At 43.2% G+C, this 22,938-nt stretch overlaps 1 protein-coding gene across 2 annotated transcripts; it reads left to right on the plus strand.

Annotated features, from left to right (window-relative positions):
- Window positions 1-19,376: 19,376 nt before the first annotated feature.
- On the plus strand, window positions 19,377-22,496 carry SNAI2 (snail family transcriptional repressor 2). 2 transcript variants are annotated; one of them, XM_075270491.1, is made up of 4 exons: window positions 19,377-19,431; window positions 19,794-20,186; window positions 20,511-21,053; window positions 21,666-22,496. In XM_075270491.1, exons 2-4 carry the CDS (start codon window positions 20,012-20,014, stop codon window positions 21,845-21,847), a joined length of 900 nt encoding a protein of 299 aa, XP_075126592.1. In that variant the 5' UTR covers window positions 19,377-19,431; window positions 19,794-20,011; the 3' UTR covers window positions 21,848-22,496. The 2 variants fall into 2 exon arrangements, with proteins under 2 accessions (XP_075126592.1, XP_075126593.1); XM_075270492.1 differs by having other exon boundaries at window positions 19,411-19,431; window positions 20,064-20,186.
- Window positions 22,497-22,938: the final 442 nt, after the last annotated feature.

A 22,938-nucleotide genomic window follows, 5' to 3' on the forward strand; every position in this document is an offset into this window, starting at 1 on the left:
GGAGGGATCATTCTTTGGGGTTGTTTATCAAGGTCTTAGTGCCAGTGAAGGTAAATCTTAATACAAAATACTTGCCTGATATAGACAAATATTAAAATAGAATTTATTCATCTCAATTAAAATGTATTCAACACATCCACGCAACAAAGATTGTATATCAGAGGGTATATCAGACTACCACAAAAATATACATTGCAGGATGTCCTCTCACGTGCGGGAGAATGACACACAGACCACTCCACTTCAGTCAGTACTAGGGTAAGGCCCGGTAATGGATGAATCACTGCCTCCTGATAATCATCATTTACCTCCATTCAGGTGAGCGGGTGCCAGCCAGGGTCAGCAAGAGTATGGTATTACCTGTGAGACCGCCCCCTGTAGGCCCATTTAAGAGGTGTGTCCCAATACCTTTAGTCCATATAGTGTACTTAGTATACAGTATATGTATACACTCAGTGGTTAAAATGGGCTGGAATGCGCCTGAGCTCAGTTCTGGCATAATGACAAAATAACGGTCAGCGTTCCGATGTAAAAGTTGTCACAATGCGAACATAAAAAACCCAGTTACTTATCGCTCCAGCAGGCTTTCGGGCCTACTTGGTGACGTCTCTGATGTCACATGGGCCGAGGCTTGTGTCATGCGTCGCGGAGTCCTGCCGTACTACATTGAAAATTTCCGATATGACCTGTGGGGAGTGCGCCGGAGCCAGGGAAGGATAAGTAACAGGTGTTTTTTTTGTTTCCGCCCTGGGTCTCCGATTATTTTACCCTGGGTCTGAAAAGAGGCACTTGTGGCATATAATGCTGTGTGCAAGGGGCACTTGGAGCATGTAATACTGTGTGCAAGAAGCACTTGGGGCATATAATGCTGTGTGCAAGGGGCACTTGGAGCATGTAATACTGTGTGCAAGAAGCACTTGGGGCATATAATACTGTGTGCAAGGGACCATTTGAGGTATATAATACTGTGTGCAGGTGCCACTATGGGGCATAATACTGTGTTCAAGGTGCCAATTGTGACATATAATACTGTGTGCAAGGGGCACTTGGGGCATTTAATACTGTGTGCAATGGGCACCTAGGGCACATAATACTGTGTCCAGGTGCCACTATGGGGTATAATTTATGCCAATATTGGGCATAATAGTGCGTGCACAAATGTGCGTGGGCCGGGGTTGTAGTGGGGGGTGGGGTTTTACTGGGGGGAGGGGCATTATTCCAGAGTTCCCCTTAATTTTTTTTTTCCATTTTAGGCACTGTATACGCTTGATACGTATTCCCTAAGTGATCAATCCTCTATCAGAGAATTACTTGCTAGTTTCTGTTACAACCGCTGCAGCTAACAATATTCTATAGTGAATGGCATTGGAAACCATTCTGGATTGATTAGGTTACAGCGATAAAGGAAAAAAATGCTGAAAATGTCTATTTATAAACCTCATCTCCTCTGACATAGACTGCGCTCTGTCATTAGAAATCAGAGGTATTCTCTGTATTATAACCCTGGAAGGTCATTGTGTGTGATCATTCAAGGGGGGGAGGTTGAATCTGGTTCTGAGCATCTTACATTTACTAATGTTGAAGTTGTTGGCTCAGTCCAGTCACAGGGGAAATCAGGGTAGTTATACAGGATAAAGGGATGGATGGCAGAAAAAGGATACAATGAATGGGCCATTATTATTAAATAACTACAGAAAATCCATTGAAATAATAACTTTAAATCGACATTGCACAGGACTGACTCAAAATAATCTATATGTCGCTGTACATTTATATCCACTAGGAGGCGCTGATTGTCTTTGAAAGTACAAAAGAATCCAATGCACGGGGTATATTATGTGGGAGCAACAGGTTGGAGATTTGGAGTCACCTGTAGATTTTATTAATATCAGTGTCCTAGAACTAAACCATAAAGAGCCCGGCAATGTTTTACTGTTCAGATTATGTGTCGTCTCACTACTGGTAATGTTACCTGCATTCCTTACACCGTCATTTCATGTTACAAGTTGTCCAGGTGTAATTAGCTGTAGTTTACCATCTTGTTATGTCACCTGGAAAACACAGTGCTGGTGTACATCCGCCTCTAATAACAGTACTTTACTCTATGGCCAATGATAAGGTGAAAAGAACAAGGACAGATCTGGATCCCTTATAGAGTTTAGATAAAAGGAATTGAATGAGTTAAATTCTACGTTATTAAAAGATCCTGGACGCCTCAAGGAAGCATCTGACTACGGCTGCAGCACTGATATAAAATATATCTATAAGTTTGATATGACTTAGAACATATAAACCTGTAAGAAACAACTGGAATAAAAATTGGAATAAGAACACAGAAACCAGGCCACTTTTACTATTGCAGTAGAATCCTGAATCAAATGGACAAAAGTAAAATAAAGGTATAGAGTAATATGAAAACCACACTAGTATTTTGCAGGTTTTTTACGTAAATGAAGCCTTAATTTTTTATACAACAAGTGCTACTAGTTCTACTTTAGAAGAATGAGGCCTGGTTCACATCTGCGTTCTGTATTCATGCGGAGAGGAAAGTATTTTTTTCTTGAAGTTCTTTTCTTTGCGCATGATTCATGCGGACACCACACGGAAAACACATGGGCCTCATTATAGTCTATGGGGTCCATGTGCTTTTGAAAGAGGACCAAGGGCTGGGTCCAAAGGTTCAGCAGGTACACGATGCCACACAGACACAAACAGTGTTTTAATTCCCAGGACAAAGTTTACTGAATAAGTCACAGAATAGAGATCTGGGAAAATATGCAACAAGGTATAAACAGAAAAGAAATACAAACTAATATGGAACAGAATATTGCAGCAAACTAACACTATACTCCTAGTTCCCACAGTTACTTAACAGGTGACAGATACAAGTCCTTTAAGAACACGGTTCTCCTGGATTGGTCCCTTGTTGGGGTGCACCCTAAGTATTGCGCAATACTATTTATAATCCACAGGGAAATGGTGTCTTCACATAAAAGTACAGTTATATCCTATGCTCCAGCTCTCCACTTAACAGACAGGCCTATTTCTCAGATGATAAGGTGTCAGCTTAAGAGTCCCTTATATATCACCATGTGGAACACGTGGACACGGCCAAGCCGTACTTACAAGTCCTTGAAGCCTTTATCTCATATAATCTCCTTTACCTTCTGAGCTTCAGAGCTTTCCAGACTCAGTCCCAAAAGTAGCACCACAAACTCTGTGTCTCCAGACTCAGTCCACAGTCAGCATGGCAGTTCTTCCATCCAGCACAGCACAGACTGCCATCCAGCATGTTAGGTCTCCATCCAGCACAGTTCAGGTCTCCACTCCCCTCACCACATCTCCTGCTGCTGCAGCCAGGACCCTTCTTCACACCCTTACATTTTCATAAGTTCACCGCTTGTCAATGCGTTCTGTATTCTGATCAGGGGATCACCATGTGGACTCTGCAAACGGAATACACAATGCAGATATGAACCAGACCTAAAGCAGACTCACTATTGTCACCTATAGGTGTTTACCTTTGAACTGGAATTCTGCCATAAGTTGTGCCAAAAAAATGTGCCATGCACCAAACCCATTAAGTATTTTAGACACCATTTGACGGTTTTAAAGTGAATCTGCAACAAGTATTCACCCTCCCCATACACACACTAAATAGGATGTAGAGAATATAAGTATATAGATGCCGGGTTCATGTGCTGATCATGTACTTTGCGTAAAACAATAGGGAAAATGAAGTTTTAACCATCAAGACACTAAACATTGGCTGGGCAAGGACATGATTTGGCTTTCCTCTCAACTCCTTTCCTTTGCTCTTCATCTGCTAAAGTAGAGAGAATAGATTAGAAAGGAAGCCAAGAGCAATCCATGCCCAACAAACTTGTAGCATCTCAGTAAACGAGTGACTAAGAATACCCTCTACATCACCTATATTCATCGCCTCTCTAGCAGGAGTCACAATGAGTTACAGTATTCGAAAACAGCTAGAAAAAGAAGCTATGCTGAGAAATATACTGATATATGGCCCCTGTGTAGCTCGAAATATTCCAATACCATATGTCTGCTTACAATATCATTGGCAGTGAGGCGCCAGCCCCCATTAGTTTCTTGAATAGGGGCCAAGGAGCCTCAAGCTTCATGTCTAGTGCCCAATAAAACAATCATTCCATATAACTGAGTCTTAAAAACGTACGATTTTATAGCGTAGTATTTTCCAGGAATATGACTTAATATAAGTGAACTCAAGGCCTTATGCACACAATGGTATCACACCTCTGTACAGCTTCTCCATTCTGCATAATGGTAATATGGAAGTCTCTGGGGCTCTACTGGGCCTTTGTGTGACTCTGATAACTCAAAAATCATGGCATGCCCCATCAGATGCCATATTATGGAGTTTTTTTATCTACAAAAATATAGTGTCACATATATATATATATATATATATATATATATATATATATATATATATATATATATATGCACCAGATATACAGAGCTGCTACCAGTACATATTTGTACTACAGGGCCATAGTGAGTCTTTGCGCCTTCATACAAGCACCATACATACAGCTCCTGTGCCGTAACTAGGAATGGCGGGGCCCCGTGGCAAACGTTTGACATTTACAATGTACAACATGAAGATTGATGTAAAGGATAACGAAAACGATTAGTGATAGACAGACAGAAAAGTCATAGATACATCGTCCTCACTATATGTAACTATTACACATCATCAGAAAACACTCATATGATTTTGTTGATTGATTGATTGATTGATTGATTATGATTACTTATATAGCACCATCATATTCTGCAGCGCTTTACAGACATTGTAAGACACTCCCATATAGGGCTCACAATCTACATTCCTTATCAGCATGTCTTTGACATGTGGGAGGAAACCGGAGCACACGGAGAAAACCCCCTGCAAACACAGGGAGAACATACAAACTCCTTGCAGTTGTTGTCCTTGGCAGGATTGGAAGCCAGGACTCCAGCACTGCAAGTGCTAACCACTGAGCCACCATGCTGCCCTTAAATTCACAGGGTAGACACATTGTGTAGAGTCCGCCAGTGCACTATATGGTAGTGCCAGTCTTCTCTAACCAGGCTGTAATAATAGGCCACAGTCTTGCCATAACTATCTATAGGCATGTTCACACTACACCATACAGATGCATCATGGCATCAGGGCTAGATCTTCAGTCTCCAGGTCGGACGGCTTCAGGTATTCCTGATGTTTTCTTCAGTACACTGACAATCACAATGGCTGAGATTTCCTGCTTCTCTGTGTCCCGGAACGTTATTGTTTGTGTCCAGGCTGTCCAGTTGGGTTTGGTTGTCCTCTTGGTGCTTGAGCCTCTATTTTCACTCTTTCATCTTATTCAGGGTTTTCAGGATCTTGTGTCTTTTCCCTCAAGTAGATGATAAAGATACAATCTCAAGAGAATGATAAGGACAAGCACTGAGAAAAATAGAAGATTTATTATAAAGCGTCTTCATACAAAATATTATTTCTCATGTGAAATGTTCCCGGAGCATACGAGACCCTGACTCATCATCAGTGGCGTAACTAGGAATGGTGGGGCCCCATGGTGAACCTTTGACATGGGGCCCCCCTCCAAAGACCCCGACCGACCGCCCCCTTTTACCCCCACATTCCTGCAGGCACTATTATGCCCCATAGTTGCCCCTGTACACAGAATTATACCCTATAGTGGCCCCTGCACACAGTATTATACCCAATAGTGGCTGCTGCACACAGTATTATGCCCTATAGTGGCCCCTGCACACAGTATTATGCCCCATAGTGGCCCCTGTACAGATTATTATGCCCTATAGTGGCCCATGTACAGAGTATTATGCCCTATAGTGGCCCCTGCACACAGTATTATGCCCCATAGTGGCCTCTGTACACAGCATTATGCCCTATAGTGGCCCCTTTACACAGTATTATGCCCTATAGTGGCCCCTGCACACAGTATTATACCCTATAGTGGCCCCTGAACACAATATTATGTACTGTATTGCATAATACTGTAATAAGTTTGCTGCCTGGGATAGAAGGGGTTACAATGGCACATTCAGTGTAACCCCTTCTTCCCCAGACAGCAGAAAGAGCAGTAGGCAGCTGTCAGCGCAGTACTGTTTGCTGACAGCCTGTCTTGCATATATGAGTTAAACACACCAGTTTGCACTCACTCAGCGCTGCTGCTCTGCTCACTCCATAAGATGAACCTCCCACACAGCTTCATCTTCTTCCTGAGTGATCTCTCCGCCCCTCCCCCATTGTCAGGATGCACGCTGAGGCATCCCCAGCCCAGAGCCCAACACCTTAGGTGGCCTTGGGCCTCAAAAAGTAAAATTTATTGTTTATTTCTTTTTGTGGCATATTAACTAGTGAGGGGGCCCAGGTCCCCTAAGGTGCTGGGCCCTGCGGCAGCTGCTACCATGGTACACAATGCTCCTGTGTGAATATGACTTTACATAGTAGAAATCATGAACTATGACTGCAGTGGGGTCCATTTTAACATACCAGTTATTATTGCAGTAGGGAAGGAATCCGGTTGGTTGCTGGGGGAAATATTGCAGTTTTCTTGTGAATGTGCTCCATATATATCCCCAGGTGTTAACATGTCATTTTCAAGTCTATTTTTACTTAATGCACTGTTCAGATCACTGCTACAACGTGTAAAGGTCTAGAGCTGCTATCAGCGTACATTGAGAAATATGAAAGATCCGTCACAATTCCTTGATAAAGCAGGTGCAGTATGTTGTATTTTCCAATTTGCCAAGTGATAATGTAGAACAGATGCTCCCAGGCTCTAGCGGCAAGACACCTTTCTGCTAAATCTTTCACATACTTTGAGATACTGCAGAAGATTCTGAATATGTAACTTCAATTTGTCAAAAAGAGTCAAAAGATGTGTAATAAGCTATGTAAAGCAAACTGAGAAAATATAGTACTGCGAAATATGAAGGATGTCTGCAGAACAGAGACAAGGAAACAGTAAGAAGTCATCAACTTTACTTTAAGTTACCTTCTATTCTTCTTGTTTCTTCAATCATCCACCACTATTATAGATGGAAAAAGAAGAAAGTTAACAGAGAATGTTGTCTGGGATCACTGTATTAAACGCAGACAGAAGGAAAGGCTAGAAAATAAAAAAGCACTGAACAGCAACTTCGCCTCCATTCCCACCTGGACCATCGCTTCTGTGTGTATCACATCAATGGGACTGGTCCAGTCAATCACTGATTTCAGCCATACTTTGCTGAGAGTGGTGACTGGCTGCGGCAGAATGTCTATGTGTCATCCCTGCTATGGCCACTCTGTATACTGTGGCGGCAAAGACAGCTGGCCCAACACAGGCACACATGGGAGGATGCAGATAAGTATCAATACATTTTCATTTTGTAGCCCTCATTTGGTACATGCATTACAGTAACACCCTTCTCCATGGCCTCCCAGTGAATACTCTCGCCCCCTCAGTGCACCTTAAACTGTGCTGCCCGCTTAATTCAACTTGCCTCCCCTCTGCTAGTCCCTCCACTGGCTACCTGTTGCCCAGCGAATTGAGTTCAAGTTACTAACACTGACATACAAAGCCATCCACAACCTGTCCCCTCCATAGATCTCTGACCTAATCCCTGACGACCTGCCTACACGCAACCTCAGATCCTCCAAAGACCTCCTTCTTGTTGGTGGGGCTGCAACCTCTGGGGCCCCCAAGATACTTAGAATAAAGGGGTTTCACAGCTGATTTAGTGCTGCATTCCTTCAATTCTCTGCTTGAATGGGTCTGTGTTGTAGCATATCTCCCAACCATCCCGATTTCCACGGGACATTCACGATTTCGGTGACGTGTCCCGCGGTCCCGGTTGGAGGGAGGTATGTCCCGATTTCAACTCAGATCTGCGTTTGGAGGACGCAAATCTGAGTTGAATACATACGCGACTAAAGCAAGGAGCTGTCACAGCTCAGCTCTTTGCTTTGCTGCTGAACTCCGGCTGCTGGCTGTGTAGACGTGATGTGATGACGTCACATCGCACCTACAACTGTTAGTGACACCATGGAGAGAGCTGCGAGGGAGTGAGGAAAAGGTGAGTTTAAGTGGTTTTTGTGTGTAAACATTGAGGTGGAACATGAAACTGGGGGCAGATGAAGGAGGGGATGGCATGACACTGGGGGCAGAGATGGGGGGGGGGACATGAATCTGGGGGAAGAGATGGGGGGGGGGACATGAATCTGGGGGAAGAGATGGGGGGGGGGGACATGAATCTGGGTGTCACAATACCCTTTCTATTTTCTAGAGACCAATGGCTGGGAACAGTGAGTCTAGCAATAGTAATACACAAATTGACTTACAGTCCGTTCTGTGGAAGGCAGGGAGGCTTGGCCGGAAGCAGTGGTCCTATACTCAGCAGGAGGGCTTGCTGGAGGCTGTAGTTCCACGGCTCCTGTGGACCAGGTGAATAGCAAAGTCTTAGTAGCAGGAGGACTTGCTGGGGTCAGTAGTTCCACAGCTCCTGTGGACCGGGTGGATAGCAAGTCTTAGGTAGCAGGAGGACTTGCTGGGGGTAGTGGTTCCAGGTAGCAACCAACTTGCAGGTAATTAACCAACTTGGAACAGTCAGTTTGAGCTTGAGGACCTTGCAGAAGACAGGCTTCTGAAAACAATACTCAGGCAACTGGGTAATCAGAACACACATGCTAAATAATCAAGAATCAGGAAATCAGGGTAAGTCACAGACAGGAAACACAAAAGACTCCATCTTGACTGCTGGCAAAAAAGAGTTCAACAAAACAATATCCTGACACTGTGGGCAGAGATGGGGGGCATGAATTTGGGGGGACATGAATCTGGGGGCAGAGATGGGGGGACATGAATCTGGGGGTAGAGATGGGGGGACATGATTCTGGGGGCAGAGATGGAAGGGGGACATGAATCTGGGGGAAGAGATAGGGGGACATGAATCTGGGACAGAGATGGAGGGGACATGAAACTGGGGGCAGAGATGGAGGGGGGACATGAAACTGGGGGCAGATGAAGGGTGTATATGAAACTGAGGGAAAGATAGAGGGGGGACATATAATTTACGGGTGACTGTAGGAGGATCATACTGTGTGGGGGCACATGGAAAATGAATGAGAATGGACGGAGTCAACACAAAAGTGGGTAGAGCTAAAATAGCCGCAGCGCGCGTCGCATATTTTGTCTCTCTTTCAGTTCTTCAAAAGTTGGGAGGTATGTTGTAGTTCCCCACTCAGCATTTGGCAAAGGCTACAAAATGCAGTAAAACAGTGAAGGTCTAAGGCTGAGGCCCCATGTTGTGTGGGGTTTCAAAAGAAATGGGAAAATACAGGAAGTTTTTATACTTCTCCTTTCTGCTCAATCCACTCCTGGCATTGCTTCAAAAAACTGCAGCAACATTTGCAGCAAAAAGCGGCTCTTCCTCAATGTGGGACTTTAACCTAAAGCAGTCCATTCTAAAACGGAAAGTCTAAAGGATTGATAAAGTTCCCAAAGGTCAAAGCCCCATAAATATGTTACACCTGTAAAATTATAGGGGATGTCCGGCCTTATTTTTAGGCTGTAAATATATGATCAATAGGGAGCCGACACCAAGCCAGCAGACCGATCATGTGTCCTGTAAGCAATAAGGGGCAAAAGCAGAAAGCTCCGTCTGCTGTATGGTGGCCCAGCGCCTTCACTGCAGCTCAACTTTCACTGACTTTTTTCTCTGTTGCTGAGTATATAGAGTATATAGAGTATGCACTTACAGAAAAATGCCACAAAAAAAGACATGACAATTCTGTACTTTGAAAAAACACCTCAAACAAAAATGCTGTGTTTATAGACTTTTGCTAAACACTTTGAAGTTACATCTGCCCTTAGTGTTTAGTTAAAAAAAATAATAAAAATGGTAATGAAAATATCACAGTGAATGCAGAAAACTGTGTAGAAATGTGTATGTATCTAGCCTACAGATTTGATGTCTTGCCCCCAAACTCCAAAATAATCCTTATTAGAGATGAGCGAGTACTGTTCGGATCAGCCGATCCAAACAGCACGCACGCATTTAAATGAAAGGACATAGCCAGCACGTGGGGGGTTAAGCGGCCGGCCGGCGTCAAAGTGGAAGTACCAGGTGCATCCATTCATTTCTATGGTGCGTGCTGTTCGGATCGGCTGATCCGAACAGTACTCGCTCATCTCTAAGGGAGCGTTCACACTACCGTTGGTGTCCGTTATGAAGGTGTCCGTTTAAAAGAAAAAAACGGACACCTATCATAACGGACATTAACGGACACTAACTGATGCTAACTGATGTTAATGTGTCCGTTTTTTTAACTGATCCATTTAATGGATCAGTTAAAAAAAAACGGACACATTAGTATCAGTTAGCATCAGTTAGTGTCCGTTTTTTTATACTGTCCGTTTTTTCTTTTTTGCTGTTTATGCTTTCTGAGCATGTGCAGAAAATAAACGGACAGAAAATAACGGACTGTAACTGATGGCCATCAGTTACTGTGCGTTATATGTCCGTTGCTCATAGACCTCAATGTTAAAAAAAAACGGACACTTTCTGTCCGTTTTTTCAAACGGACAAAAAAATCCTGCATGTGTGATTTCTCTGTCCGCTTGAAAAAACGGACATGGTTGTTAACAGACCCTTAAAGACACAAACGGACACAAATGGACAACAGATGAAATCCCATTGAAATGAATGGAAATTGTAACAGACACAGCTAGTGTCCGTTGCTAAAATCTTGAACAGACAGTAGCAACGGACACTGCAATCGGACACCAACGGTAGTGTGAACACCCTTAATCCTTATATAAAAATGAATCGACAGGACACAAATAAAAATGCATTTTGTGAACATATATACATATATCAGGATCACCGCTTAGTAACAGAAGATATGTCCAGCCAGTGTCAACTTGATATCTCCGTGCTCAGTCTCTATGTACTGGAAGCTGTGAGTGGATGGGCAGTGAATTGACGTAATTCCCCAGGATCACCTCTATAGAGCTCCTTTTACTTGCATAGGAGTCCTGCCGCACTCGCTGCCTATCCACCTGGAGGCTGCTGGAATAGCTGATCTGTGTGGGGCCTAGATGTTGGGTGTCTGGATGTCATCAGTATGAAAAATCGATTTGGGGCCAGAATACTCCTTTAAATGTACGTATGGAAGCATACATGCACTACACAGACAGTACTACAGAATGTGTAACGCTCAGATCCTGAAGATAAAGCAGAGTGTCTGAGGCACTTCTGGGCTGTAAAAAAAAAAGAAGCTTACAGATATCTTTCCAAGAACTTCTAAAGGAATTTCCTTCAAAGCTAGAATGTTATCAGGTTACCTGCCAGAGATAGGGGGTCTGACCCACTGTGGAGATAGTCTGCTCCTTACATATACAAATAAGTGCAGGGCAGGATACTTTGTGTATTCTCTCCCTACAAATACAATATATAAGGATAAACAGGGAACAAGGTGAAATTGCCCAGTCAATAAAACAGGTGATTGGTATGCGTGAATTCCAATTTCTTAGCAGTGATAGTAACTAACAAAGCAATGGCGCCGAATACATGAAGGCGGATTAATTAAAAATAGGATTAGACTATATACATACTGTGCAGCTTACACATACATAATAATGACCTATCCTGCTCACTGCATGCATGACTGGAGTAGCGGCCAAGCATGCACATTGCTGCCCAATACAAAATCTATAGGATGGACATGGAGGACATTCTGTTCCTATCAGAATCACAGACTTCTCATAGAGCAGCAGTGAAAGTTCAGCTACTATCCCATTGAAAATCCACATGAAGCCCCCTGCTATCAGCTATTTATCACCTATTCTGTGGATAAGTGCTAAATACTATCACCTTGTAAATATGCGTACAATGCACCTGTCTGATAATGGCCTTACAAAGGCAGGGTGTGAGCCAGTGACAGATACTCCTGGCACCTCTTATCTGGGGTGTGGATTCACAATAAGTTAAGATGAACATGATCAACCTTGCCCATGAACAATGGAAAGTTGGTGCCCAGGGTGCCAGGAAGACACACAAACCTATTCCTCTGGTTTTCACCTTGGAATTTTATTGATTTTGTTGGCTTGATGTGAACAGGTGAACTTTTGTGCACAATTTCCTACCTTCTCACTTCTCATAGACATCGGTGTGTTTGGAGATACTCTGAACATGCATTTCTAGATCACCTTGTGTCCATTGCACTACCTATTAAGACCGGGGCCCAACATTGAGGAAAAAAATGCAGTGTTTTCTAACTCCCATCCACACGTTGCAAAAAATATAGGCAACTGACATGCTGCGATTTCCAAAACCACTGCGTTTTTGGAAATCGCAGCATGTCAATTATACCTACAGAAATGCTGGCAGTTTCTCTATAGGCATAATGGCAGCAGAAAACCTCAGCGGATTTTCTCTGAAAATGCTGCGGGAAAAATTGTGATGTGTTGCTGCCACGTTTTTTTCTAAGTTGGACTTGTGCGACCTCTCTTGAGAGTGATGATATTGTTGGCTCTACTACAGTGGCGTAACTAGGAATGGCGGGGCCCCGTGGCGAACTTTTGACATGCCCCCCCCGACCGACACCGTAGACCTCAACCGACCCCCTCCTACGCATTCCTGTGCGTTCTATTATCCCCCATAGTGGGCCCTGCACACAGTATTATCCCCCATAGTGGCCCCTTTTCAGACCCCAGAGTATTATAATCGGAGACTCGGGGGAATAAAAACATAAAAAACTGCTGTTTCTTACCTGTCCCCAGCTCCTACGCTGTCGGCCTCCGCTGCCGTCCTTTTGCAATGACGTCGGACGTCACATGACGCGGGACGCAGGCCGGGTTCATGTGACGTCAGACAACAAGGCAGGAGGCCTGGCAGGATCGTCGAGAGGTAAGTAACAGTGTTTTTTATGTTTCTTACCTCTCCCGGTCCACCGATCATTATACTCAGGGGGTCCGAAAAGACCCCCGAGTATAATGATAGCAGTGGTAGCGGCTGTCACCGGGCCCCTAATGTCCTGGGCAGCTGCCTCTGCTGCTATGGCGGTAGTTACGCCACTGCTCTACTATCAATTGCACTTCTGGTGAGAGCGGTTTATTAGGCCGGTGCCCCACGGGTCGGAAACACCGCAGGAAAAATCACAGGGTTTTACAGTACTTGCAAAGTGGATGGAATTCATGCGATTCAAACCGCAGCGTGGACACGCTACAATTTCCAAAAATGGCACATTTTCGGAAATTGCAGCTTGTCAGTTATATCTACAGAAACGCTGGTGGCTTTCCCATAGATATAATGGTAACAGAAAGTCCGTGGAGGAAAACTCCACAAACTTTCTGTTCAAGGCGCTACGGGAAGAACCGTGATGCTTTGTCGCTGCGGTTTTTCCCGCAGCGCTTTAGCACTGCATATCATCCTGTGGGGCCTTAGCCTAAGACCCTTTCCACCAATGGTAGCTACGAGGAGGACATGGTAAAAACTAAACACTGGCATTCAGTGTCATCTGTGTTCTATTATCAGACACATAAAGGAGCTGTATTCATGCAGAGACAATTATTATATCAGAATTTTGGGAAAATGGTAATAAAATGAATCGATTGCAGACTCTGTATGGCTTTTATACAGTGTCCGGCCTTCCTACCTAGGCGGCTATGCTCCATAGCATCGAAAAGCACAAACAATACATTAAGAGTATCACTTCCAGAATGCCAGGTAAAAATCCGGTAATTGCACCAGCAGAGTCGCATGAGTTCACATATGAAAATGGATAACATTTTTCTTTTGCACTTGCTTTGGTATTTCCCAGATTAAGAAGTTATGCAGCCTGACAGTAAACCATACCCCAGCAAGTTCTAACAGAACACTTGAGTGTTTCCTTTCATGTTTCCATTCCAACACCTGTCTTCTGAAAGGCTGGGGTGGTCTCATTGCTGCTTTACCTCTCATCCTTCTTTCAGCATTTCAGCAGTGGATTCTTCGCTACTGAGTGTCTTCCAATGACCTTGAAGGGCAGCACCAGCTTCTTACTATGAGAAGGAGCTAAGATGAGCTGCACTTGAACTTAAGGAATGCCAATGTTTTCTAGTGTTAGTTGATAAGATGTAAATTTCAGAAGTGTTTGGCAGTCTTTTGGCCTTCATTGGGTGAATAGAACCCTACAGAAATGTATAGCTTAGGCAGGGGCCCATGTCACTAGGGTGTCTGGCGGGCCCCTGATGTCTGTTTGTTTTTTGTTTTGTTTTTTTAATAGCAGGTAATGGGCCCTATTTACATACCAATTCTCGCTCCTGCTCACAGCCACCTGCACTTCCCCTTTTGTGGATGTGGCTATGATCAGGAGTCGGGATCAGTAAGTGAGGCTGCAGAACCCGACAAACACTGCTATCACTATACTCTGGGGTGTTTTCAGACCCCACAGTATAATGATCGGAAGCCCAGGGGAGGTGAGACAACCTAAAAAAAACACTGTTACCCCTCCTGCTCTCCAGCAGGCTTCAGGCCTGTTTGGTGATATCACAGACAACGTGGCCCAGGCCAGTGTCATTATGCGTCATGACTAGAGATGAGCGAACACTGTTCAGAACAGCCGTTCCGAACAGTACGCTCACAGCACGCTCCCATAGAAATGAATGGAAGCGGCCAGCCGCCGGCAAAGTCTGCGTGCCAGGTGCTTCCATTCATTTCTATGGGAGCGTGCTGTTCGGATCGGCTGATCCGAACAGTGTTCGCTCATCTCTAGTCATGACACTGGCCTGGGTCAGGTGACATCAAGTCCAACATTGAAGAAATCTGCGGGGAGCCAACAGAGCCAAGGAAAGGTAAGTAAAGTGTTTTTAATGTTTGTACCCTCTCCTGGTGCTCAGATTATTATACTCTGGGGCCTGAGAACACCTCAGTGTATAATAATTGTTCATGAGTGGTCCACAATGGGGCATAATACTGTGTACAAGGGCCACTATGGAGCATAATACTATGTTCAGGGACCACAATGGGGCATAATATTGTGTGCAGGGGCCACTATGGGGCATAATACTGTGTGCAGGGGCCACTATGTGGCATAATACTGTGTGCAGGGGCCGCTATGACATATAATACTGTGTGCAGGGGCCACTATGGGGCATAATATTGTGTGCAGGGGCCACTATGGGTCATAATACTGTGTGCAGGGGCCAATATGGAGCATAACAGTGTGTGCAGGGTCGACTATGGGTCATAATAGTGTATGCAGGAATGCGCTTTGTGCAGGAAGGGGGGTCGTGGGGAGGCCCTATGTCAAATGTTCCCCTTGGGACCCCACCATTCCTAGTTAAACCACTGAGCTTAGGAGCTTTTCCCGGTATATATGTTAACTCTAGGGCTTTGACACAGTAAGGGGAATTTAGTAACACATCTATGGTGGTTTTCTGTCAAGACCCTTTCATGCGCCAAAGATGCACCATATCCCCGAAAGTGACAAGCGAGACATGCTGAGGACACTACAGTCAATTTATTATAACTCATCCTGTAGTGTGGTAGTGAGGATGCCTGTCTTCTGGAATAAGTCCACTATGCGATAGTTACTTTTATAGATCAGAACTCTCTATTCCATGCTTCCATCATGGCTCCCTGTCTAACCACTCCTCCCTCTAAGCTCAGCTTCTCCTCCATTACTACCTCACTGTTGGTAGGCAGACAAAGCAAGATAAGTGAGCAGAAAAGAACGTACAGAACAGACTTATAACAACATCACACGTGCCAGTTTAGAAATCTAACTCATTTCCTGACTAGTATAGGAAATTCCAGTCTTAAAAACTCTGCCCCAGTGTGCACAGAGCCCAACTGACAATATGACGCTTGAGATGACAGGATTATACAGATTAGTCCACTCCAAATAAAATGTGCGGCCTTCACATTTCTTATTACAGGTTCCTCACATATGGACCATAGGGAAGCTGCTGGATTCCTGCTTGGAGCATTCATGGCTTTTTCCATCTATTGGCACTATGACACCATGATTGTGGCGAACACCTCAAATCACCAACTATTTCTACTAACCTACCGTACACACGCAAGTCACTACCAGAACCCTCTTGCAGAATCTTATCTCCCTTTAGAATGCAAGGATCAGGCATGCTGAAACCCAACATGCTCAATCCTGCTTTCTCCCCAAATCTGATATCAGAAACTGTCAGAACTCCCTCATGCAAAGCAGATGATCACCCAGTCCTGCCAAAAAGTGGTAGATACAGCTGATATTTATCTGTGGTATATGGCAATTCATAGTTCTATAGTCACTGTGAGCCAGGGCCTATATACAAACATAAGGAATCCTCACCCTAATACTGGCAAGTATGCACCATCACATCATTAGCCCAAGTCTAATGCCTCAGCCTTCCTGAGACAGACAAACAGGCGCTTAAAAAATGAGCCCTAAGGGAACTTCACTCACACTCTGATAATGGAGAGTAGGAACTAGCTGTGAGAATGAGACTGAATCCTGTGTATGAACAAGCTCCTATTGCCTCAAGGGCACGGAGTGTTACCAGATGCAGGGCGCCTCTGACTAGGCTCTCCCAATAGGTTATTTGGTCCCTTTCTTGTGGGTCTCAATCTCTGGGTGTATTAGACGTGTTTCAGCCATGTATATTTTTTTAATTAAAACCGTTACTGATAAGTTGATGTTATGTCTTTGGAGCAAGGGCCACACTATCAGATGAGAGGCCACAGCAGGACTTATATTGAAAAGGTCATGCATGATGTTGAAGAGGGCTACCCCTAGAGGGCAGCAAACAGAGGCACTGTTTTCCTATTTACATCTTGGAAAACAGATTTACATATTTTTCCCATAATCCCCCAATCTTACAAAGCCATTTTCGCTCCACTTGGGGATTATGGGAAAATATGCAAATCTGTTTTCCAAGATGTAAATAGGAAAACAGTGCCTCTGTCTGCTGCCCTCTAGGGGTAGCCCTCTTAAACATCATGCATGACTTTTTCAACAAATCTATCGCTATGATGTGAGGATATGCCAAACCAATTTATTCTATTTATTATACTAGTGCATTCACCACACTGCAAACAGGAAAAAGTGACCCCTTTCTGGGGTGTGTAAAAATGTCTGATGTAACTGTTTAGTAAGGTTGGCCAATGTCCGCATGAACTAGCTTATTCCTAATGTTTTTACCTTGAGGGGGCTTTGGAATTCAATAATTCCTGGGTAAACCTTAGTTATAATAGGCCAATCTGGTGTACCTTGGGTACCACTGGATGACATGTATTAATACATGTTATACGTGGCAATTTCTCCCTATGTTTTGTAGAGTCAAATGGACTCTCGGAAACCATCAACTCTTGTAGTGAGATCAAAGAATAGCCCCTAACGGAAAATTTTGTTAGCATCTCAGACGATCTAGTTTTACAGACGATAGGTTCAGATACAATTCTATGTACATGATGTAGCTGTAAGCTAGGAGTGAGTATTTGACTGACCTAGAGTGGCAACTTGAGAAATCATATTGCAAAAATTAATCTGTTGCACTGATATGCATCGTAAAAGAGAGGTCAGGTGTTGTATTATTAAGGTAATCATAAAATTCATGAAAGGGAAACAGGGCTCCCCCCATATATATAAAGAAATGTCATCTATCTAGCGATACCAAGCACTCACATATTTAATAAATAGCTCATGTTCATATACCTGAGTCTCCTCAAATTGAGCCATAAAGGAATTTGCTTATGAGGGGGACACGTTCGACCCCATAGCGGTTCCCCTCTGTCGTGCATAGAACTGAACCCCAAAAAGGAAAAAAAATTATCTTCCAAAATAAGCGTCAACAAATTAAGACAAAAATATATCTGAATATTTGTTAGTGAAGGATAAGTACGGAGAAGATATTCCATGGCTCCAATACCGTGTTGAAAACAAGTATACAATCTATTTACATCTATGGTAAAAAGTGTATAGTTGTTTACCGCCTCATTAATTTTCCTCAGAAAATCTGAGGTGTCATAACAAAAACGATCCAGTCAAATGGATATAAGGAGGTAGAAACGTATCCAAGTAAATCGATAAAAGTAAAAGGACAAATTCTGTCAAGGCCACAATTGGCCTACCAGGAGGATTATGCAAGTTTTTGTGAACTTTTGGTAAGATCTAAAAAACTGTATTACCAGGAATACTTTGGTCAAAAAAGTTTTAGTCTTGGTGTCTATAATTATTATTATATCCATTTTGCTATTCTAAAGGTTGGATTAAACAATCATTTTTCATAGGTAGTAGAATCTGAAAGTTGTCTTAGGGCTTCACATAAACACATAGATTTGATGATGACAACTATCTCCCCGCCTTTGTTGGCCGATTTTACAATAATATTTTCAATCGATTGTAAGGATTGTAGAACCATTTTTTCTTCAATCGGCAGGTTGTTCCTAGGTGGTAAATAACCTCTGTGATATTGAAGTAGAATAATTTCAATTTCACGTCGTACGAGGTCTATATAGGTTTTGATAGGATGGGATCTACGTGGCGGCATAAATGCGCTTTTCATATGCAGACCCTTTCTTCCATATGTAAATGAGTTTTCAGACAGCACAGCAATGCCTCCATCTTCTTCTCCGGCTCTTCGTCCTCGTCACCATCACATCGTCATCCAAAAGCGCCGACTGCGCATGTCCGTCAGCCATTTTCCTGTGGCTGAACGGGTGCTCATGTAAGAGGCCACAGGAAAATGACTGACAGACATGCACAGTTGATGCTTTTAGATGAAGATGCGACAGTGATGCGGAAGAAGAGGAGGGCCGGAGTAGACGATGGAGGTGTTGCCGGAGAGTTTTTGGACAGCACAAGGGACGCCCCCTATTCTGTCTGAAAACTCATTTACATATGGAAGAAAGAAGAAGTTTCTCAGGAACGGTGACGCGGATCAGAATAATAAAGGTAAGAGAAGAATGCAATTTCTTAAGGCTATTCCTACATGTACTTAGTTAAAAAAAAAACTTTCTAATGATAGAATCCCTTTAAGATCTAGCTAGACTGATACATTGTTACTATTGATCATACCTGTCCTATATGTCGGGCTGGATTAATATGCATTGGACTAGTGATTTTCACTCTTACTGATCTGATCGCAAGCTACGTCTCTTTCCTTCTTTTGCTTTATAAGTGTTTAAATTGCATTTATAGTCATGCTGAGACTTGTAGTACTAACCTTTAAGCCCGGAGTACTACAATAGCCATCTACACATAAAACTGACTCCTGCACATGTTCAGACCTCTAGTGTTATGTGATCTCTAGTACAAGGGCGTCATATGACACTGGTGGGCGCGTCCCAATGTACTATATAAGACTCCCTGCTTGTGGTGTGCTTCAGTCGGCGACTGAATGATCCTGTGTGCAGACCTTGGTGAGGATAAACCTATGCCTTCAGTCTCATGGCTCATATTGTTTTCTGATGTCTTTCCATGTAGTTTGACTACTGGGACTATTTAGTTATATATGAATTGATTATTTCATACTGATTCAGGGGTTATATACCAATGCCTGTACCTATAAGATGTATACTTCAGAGATATTTTATTCTCTGCAGATTGGACAACTTTTGATCCACTTTCTGTATGATACATGTATATAGTTGCGTTATTATTTATTTTGATCTCTTATTATTGTTTATACATATATTATTTTTGTGCCATTTCTATATGGATCTAGTTATGGGATATTGTATAGTATATGACATCTTATTGGAAATATTGTCATCTGTTACAGACATCCTGCTGATGAAGGTCTTATCTTGGACCGAAACGTTCCGGTGTTAACTCACATGCGATGTCTAATCAATTTTGATACTTTGCCGAAAGATATTTTTTTATTTATATTAAAATTTATTTTTGATTTTTTCAATTTTTGGAGTGCCGGAGTTGACTTTCTAAATTGATATGTGCTGATTCCAGTACCCCAGGCACCCTACCCTGACGGGTTTATTGATGGTTATATGGGAGTGCATATCCGATTACAACTTTTCACACCATGTTATAGGCACTGCAGGCAGCGGGGACCGTTACTTCTCCTCAGCACTGAAAATGCCACGCTCCTTCCTGGTGAAGAAACACTTCAACTCCTCCAAGAAGCCCAACTATGGGGAACTGGACAGTCATGCAGGTACAGCATTGGCACAGAGCTATGTACACATTGTACTGTATGTGCACGACGTAGTAGTGCACTAGTTCAATGTATTACTACTGGGTGCATCTACATGTGGATGTGCACTGTATACCTATATACAGGGATGGCTAAATTAATTATATATTACATAGCAGAGCCGTGTTTGTCATTTGGCACGACTCATTCTGATATAAAAAATTGTTATTTTAGTAGTTTTCTATAAGCTATCATTCAGTACTAGTTATCTGCAGTCATTCAGCACTGCTATGTCTGTATTTCTCCAGCACAATCCTTATATTTTGTCTTTCTCCTTCCTTACAGCAGTCCTGATCTCACCCTTACTGTATGAGAGGTACCCGGTGGCAGTGATCCCACAGACAGATCTTCTCAGCTCAGTCGCCTACAGCCCTATTACAGTATGGACCAGCCTGCTGCCCCCTCCCCTACCCAGCGACTTGTCCCCCCTGTCCGGATACCCCTCATCACTGGGACGGGTCAGTCCTCCTCCGCAGTCTGACACCTCATCCAAGGACCATAGTGGCTCTGAGAGTCCAGTCAGTGATGAAGAGGAACGACTCCAGGCTAAACTGTGTGACCCGCACTCCATAGAGGTTGAGAAGTTCCAGTGCAGCCTGTGCAGTAAGAGTTACTCCACCTTCTCCGGACTGGCCAAGCACAAGCAACTACACTGCGATGCCCAGGCAAGGAAGTCCTTCTCCTGCAAGTACTGTGACAAGGAGTACGTCAGCCTGGGGGCCCTCAAGATGCACATCAGGACCCACACGTTACCCTGCGTGTGCAAGATCTGTGGGAAGGCCTTCTCCAGGCCCTGGTTACTGCAGGGACACATTAGGACTCACACTGGTAAGCTATAGAAGTGATATACCTCATATACCTATATATACAGCCAGGAAGCAATGCCTATCACAGCTCAGTGTCTGGTTGTCGTTGTATTTCCAGTAGTGTCATATAACTGGTCCTGTGATCATTACCCTTATATACGGGGCAATAATTCTGATTTACATGGGCTGAGTATTGCTATAAATCATCATCACCAATAATTTCACCACGTAAATGTGTCTTTAGTCTGAAAAGGTGTCAAACTGTGCGACGCCACCCAGTAAGTTATGTTATAGTTACACCAGATCAACAAGCAGTTGTCATAAGGCCAGGACATGCAGAGACCTGTAGTCCTACAGCTGGATAGCTTCCATATAGTTTATGTTACTGTGATGTATATATAGGGACATCTACTTATTTTCCCTATAGCTACATGTAATTGACTCTTCCTGTCTGAGACAAAAATGACACATTTGGGTTAGTTTCATAGGAAGTTTATTATTCTGCAGAATGCCATACAGATTTCGAGATTATAGAGACTTTACGTAAGCAGACGTATATGTATATATACTATATGTATGTATTGTTATAAGGTATAGATACTTACATAGTGTTTATATCTATTCTCTCTTTTAGGAGAAAAGCCTTTCTCGTGTCCTCATTGCAACAGAGCTTTTGCGGACAGGTCGAACCTTAGAGCCCACTTGCAAACCCATTCAGATGTGAAGAAATATCAGTGCAAAAGTTGTTCCAAGACTTTCTCCAGAATGTCCCTGCTTCACAAGCACGAGGAGTCAGGCTGCTGTATAACGCACTGAGACTTTCCAGTCTACACATGTTTACCAGGACTACCAAAGCTCATTCCAGGTTCCTGTTGCTGCAAGGCATGGGGAACACAGCCAAAGGTATTTTACCTCTTCCGACCAATGAAACAAGCCAAACCAAGATGTAAGATCCGCATGGTCTACAGGCCTTGTATATGTCTACAGCATTCTTGCCTTAATCATTTCAGCCGGATAGTATTTGTGACTTTACTCCACGATATCTCAGGTGCCTTCTCAGACATCACAAGTGTATTCTCATTGTACTGATAGGACAATGGACATTGACAAGGTTTCTTCTAAGACTTTACACTATGCGAATGATGTTTCCAAACTCAGCGGATGCAAAGCAGAATACATGCCTTACAATATGTCTTATCGATACCGATCAGGACTTTTCTGCACACTTCAAAGTTTTCTTATGGGAGCAAGTGCAAAAATGAGGGTTTACCAGAAGGCAAAACTTTAGATTCTGAAGTGCACAAAGAAAATGCTCTGTCCATTTTCGGCCTTCTGGGTAGAAACCCTTCTGTGCCTTTTTTATAATAGTTTTGTAAGATATGTGAATATATTTGTAAATGTTTATATTTTTATATATGTGTAGAATGAATGGGCGAGTGTATTTGTGAGAACTATGCATCTTTTTCTAGACCTTTTTTTAAATAAATGACATTTTTTGGATATACAGTATATACATTGTAGATTATTTTATTGAGAGGCTGCAAGGAGTCATTGATATTGTTTGTAGTTTGATGCAACGGTAGAAATCCTAGAGTACAAGGTGCCATATACCGTGATTAGATTACAGTTATAATATACAGCTATACTCTGCTCTACTGAACATGGATGTCTTCTCCATAGAGAGAGGGGAATTAGCCTCTTCTAGATACCACTTATTCCCCATAAGGCCTCGTTCACATCTGTGTCAGTAATCCGTTCTGGGGAGTCCGCATGGGGACCCCCCTAAACGAACGCATTGGCAAGCGGACTCCCCCGAACGCATTACTAACGCTGATGTGAACAAGGCCTTAGAACAAAGGATTGGGCTTGTTATAATCCAACATGCCTGATCCCTTTTTCCCTCCAAT

This window comes from Leptodactylus fuscus, chromosome 4 (assembly GCF_031893055.1).
Source record: "Leptodactylus fuscus isolate aLepFus1 chromosome 4, aLepFus1.hap2, whole genome shotgun sequence".
Taxonomy (NCBI): Eukaryota; Metazoa; Chordata; class Amphibia; order Anura; family Leptodactylidae; genus Leptodactylus; species Leptodactylus fuscus.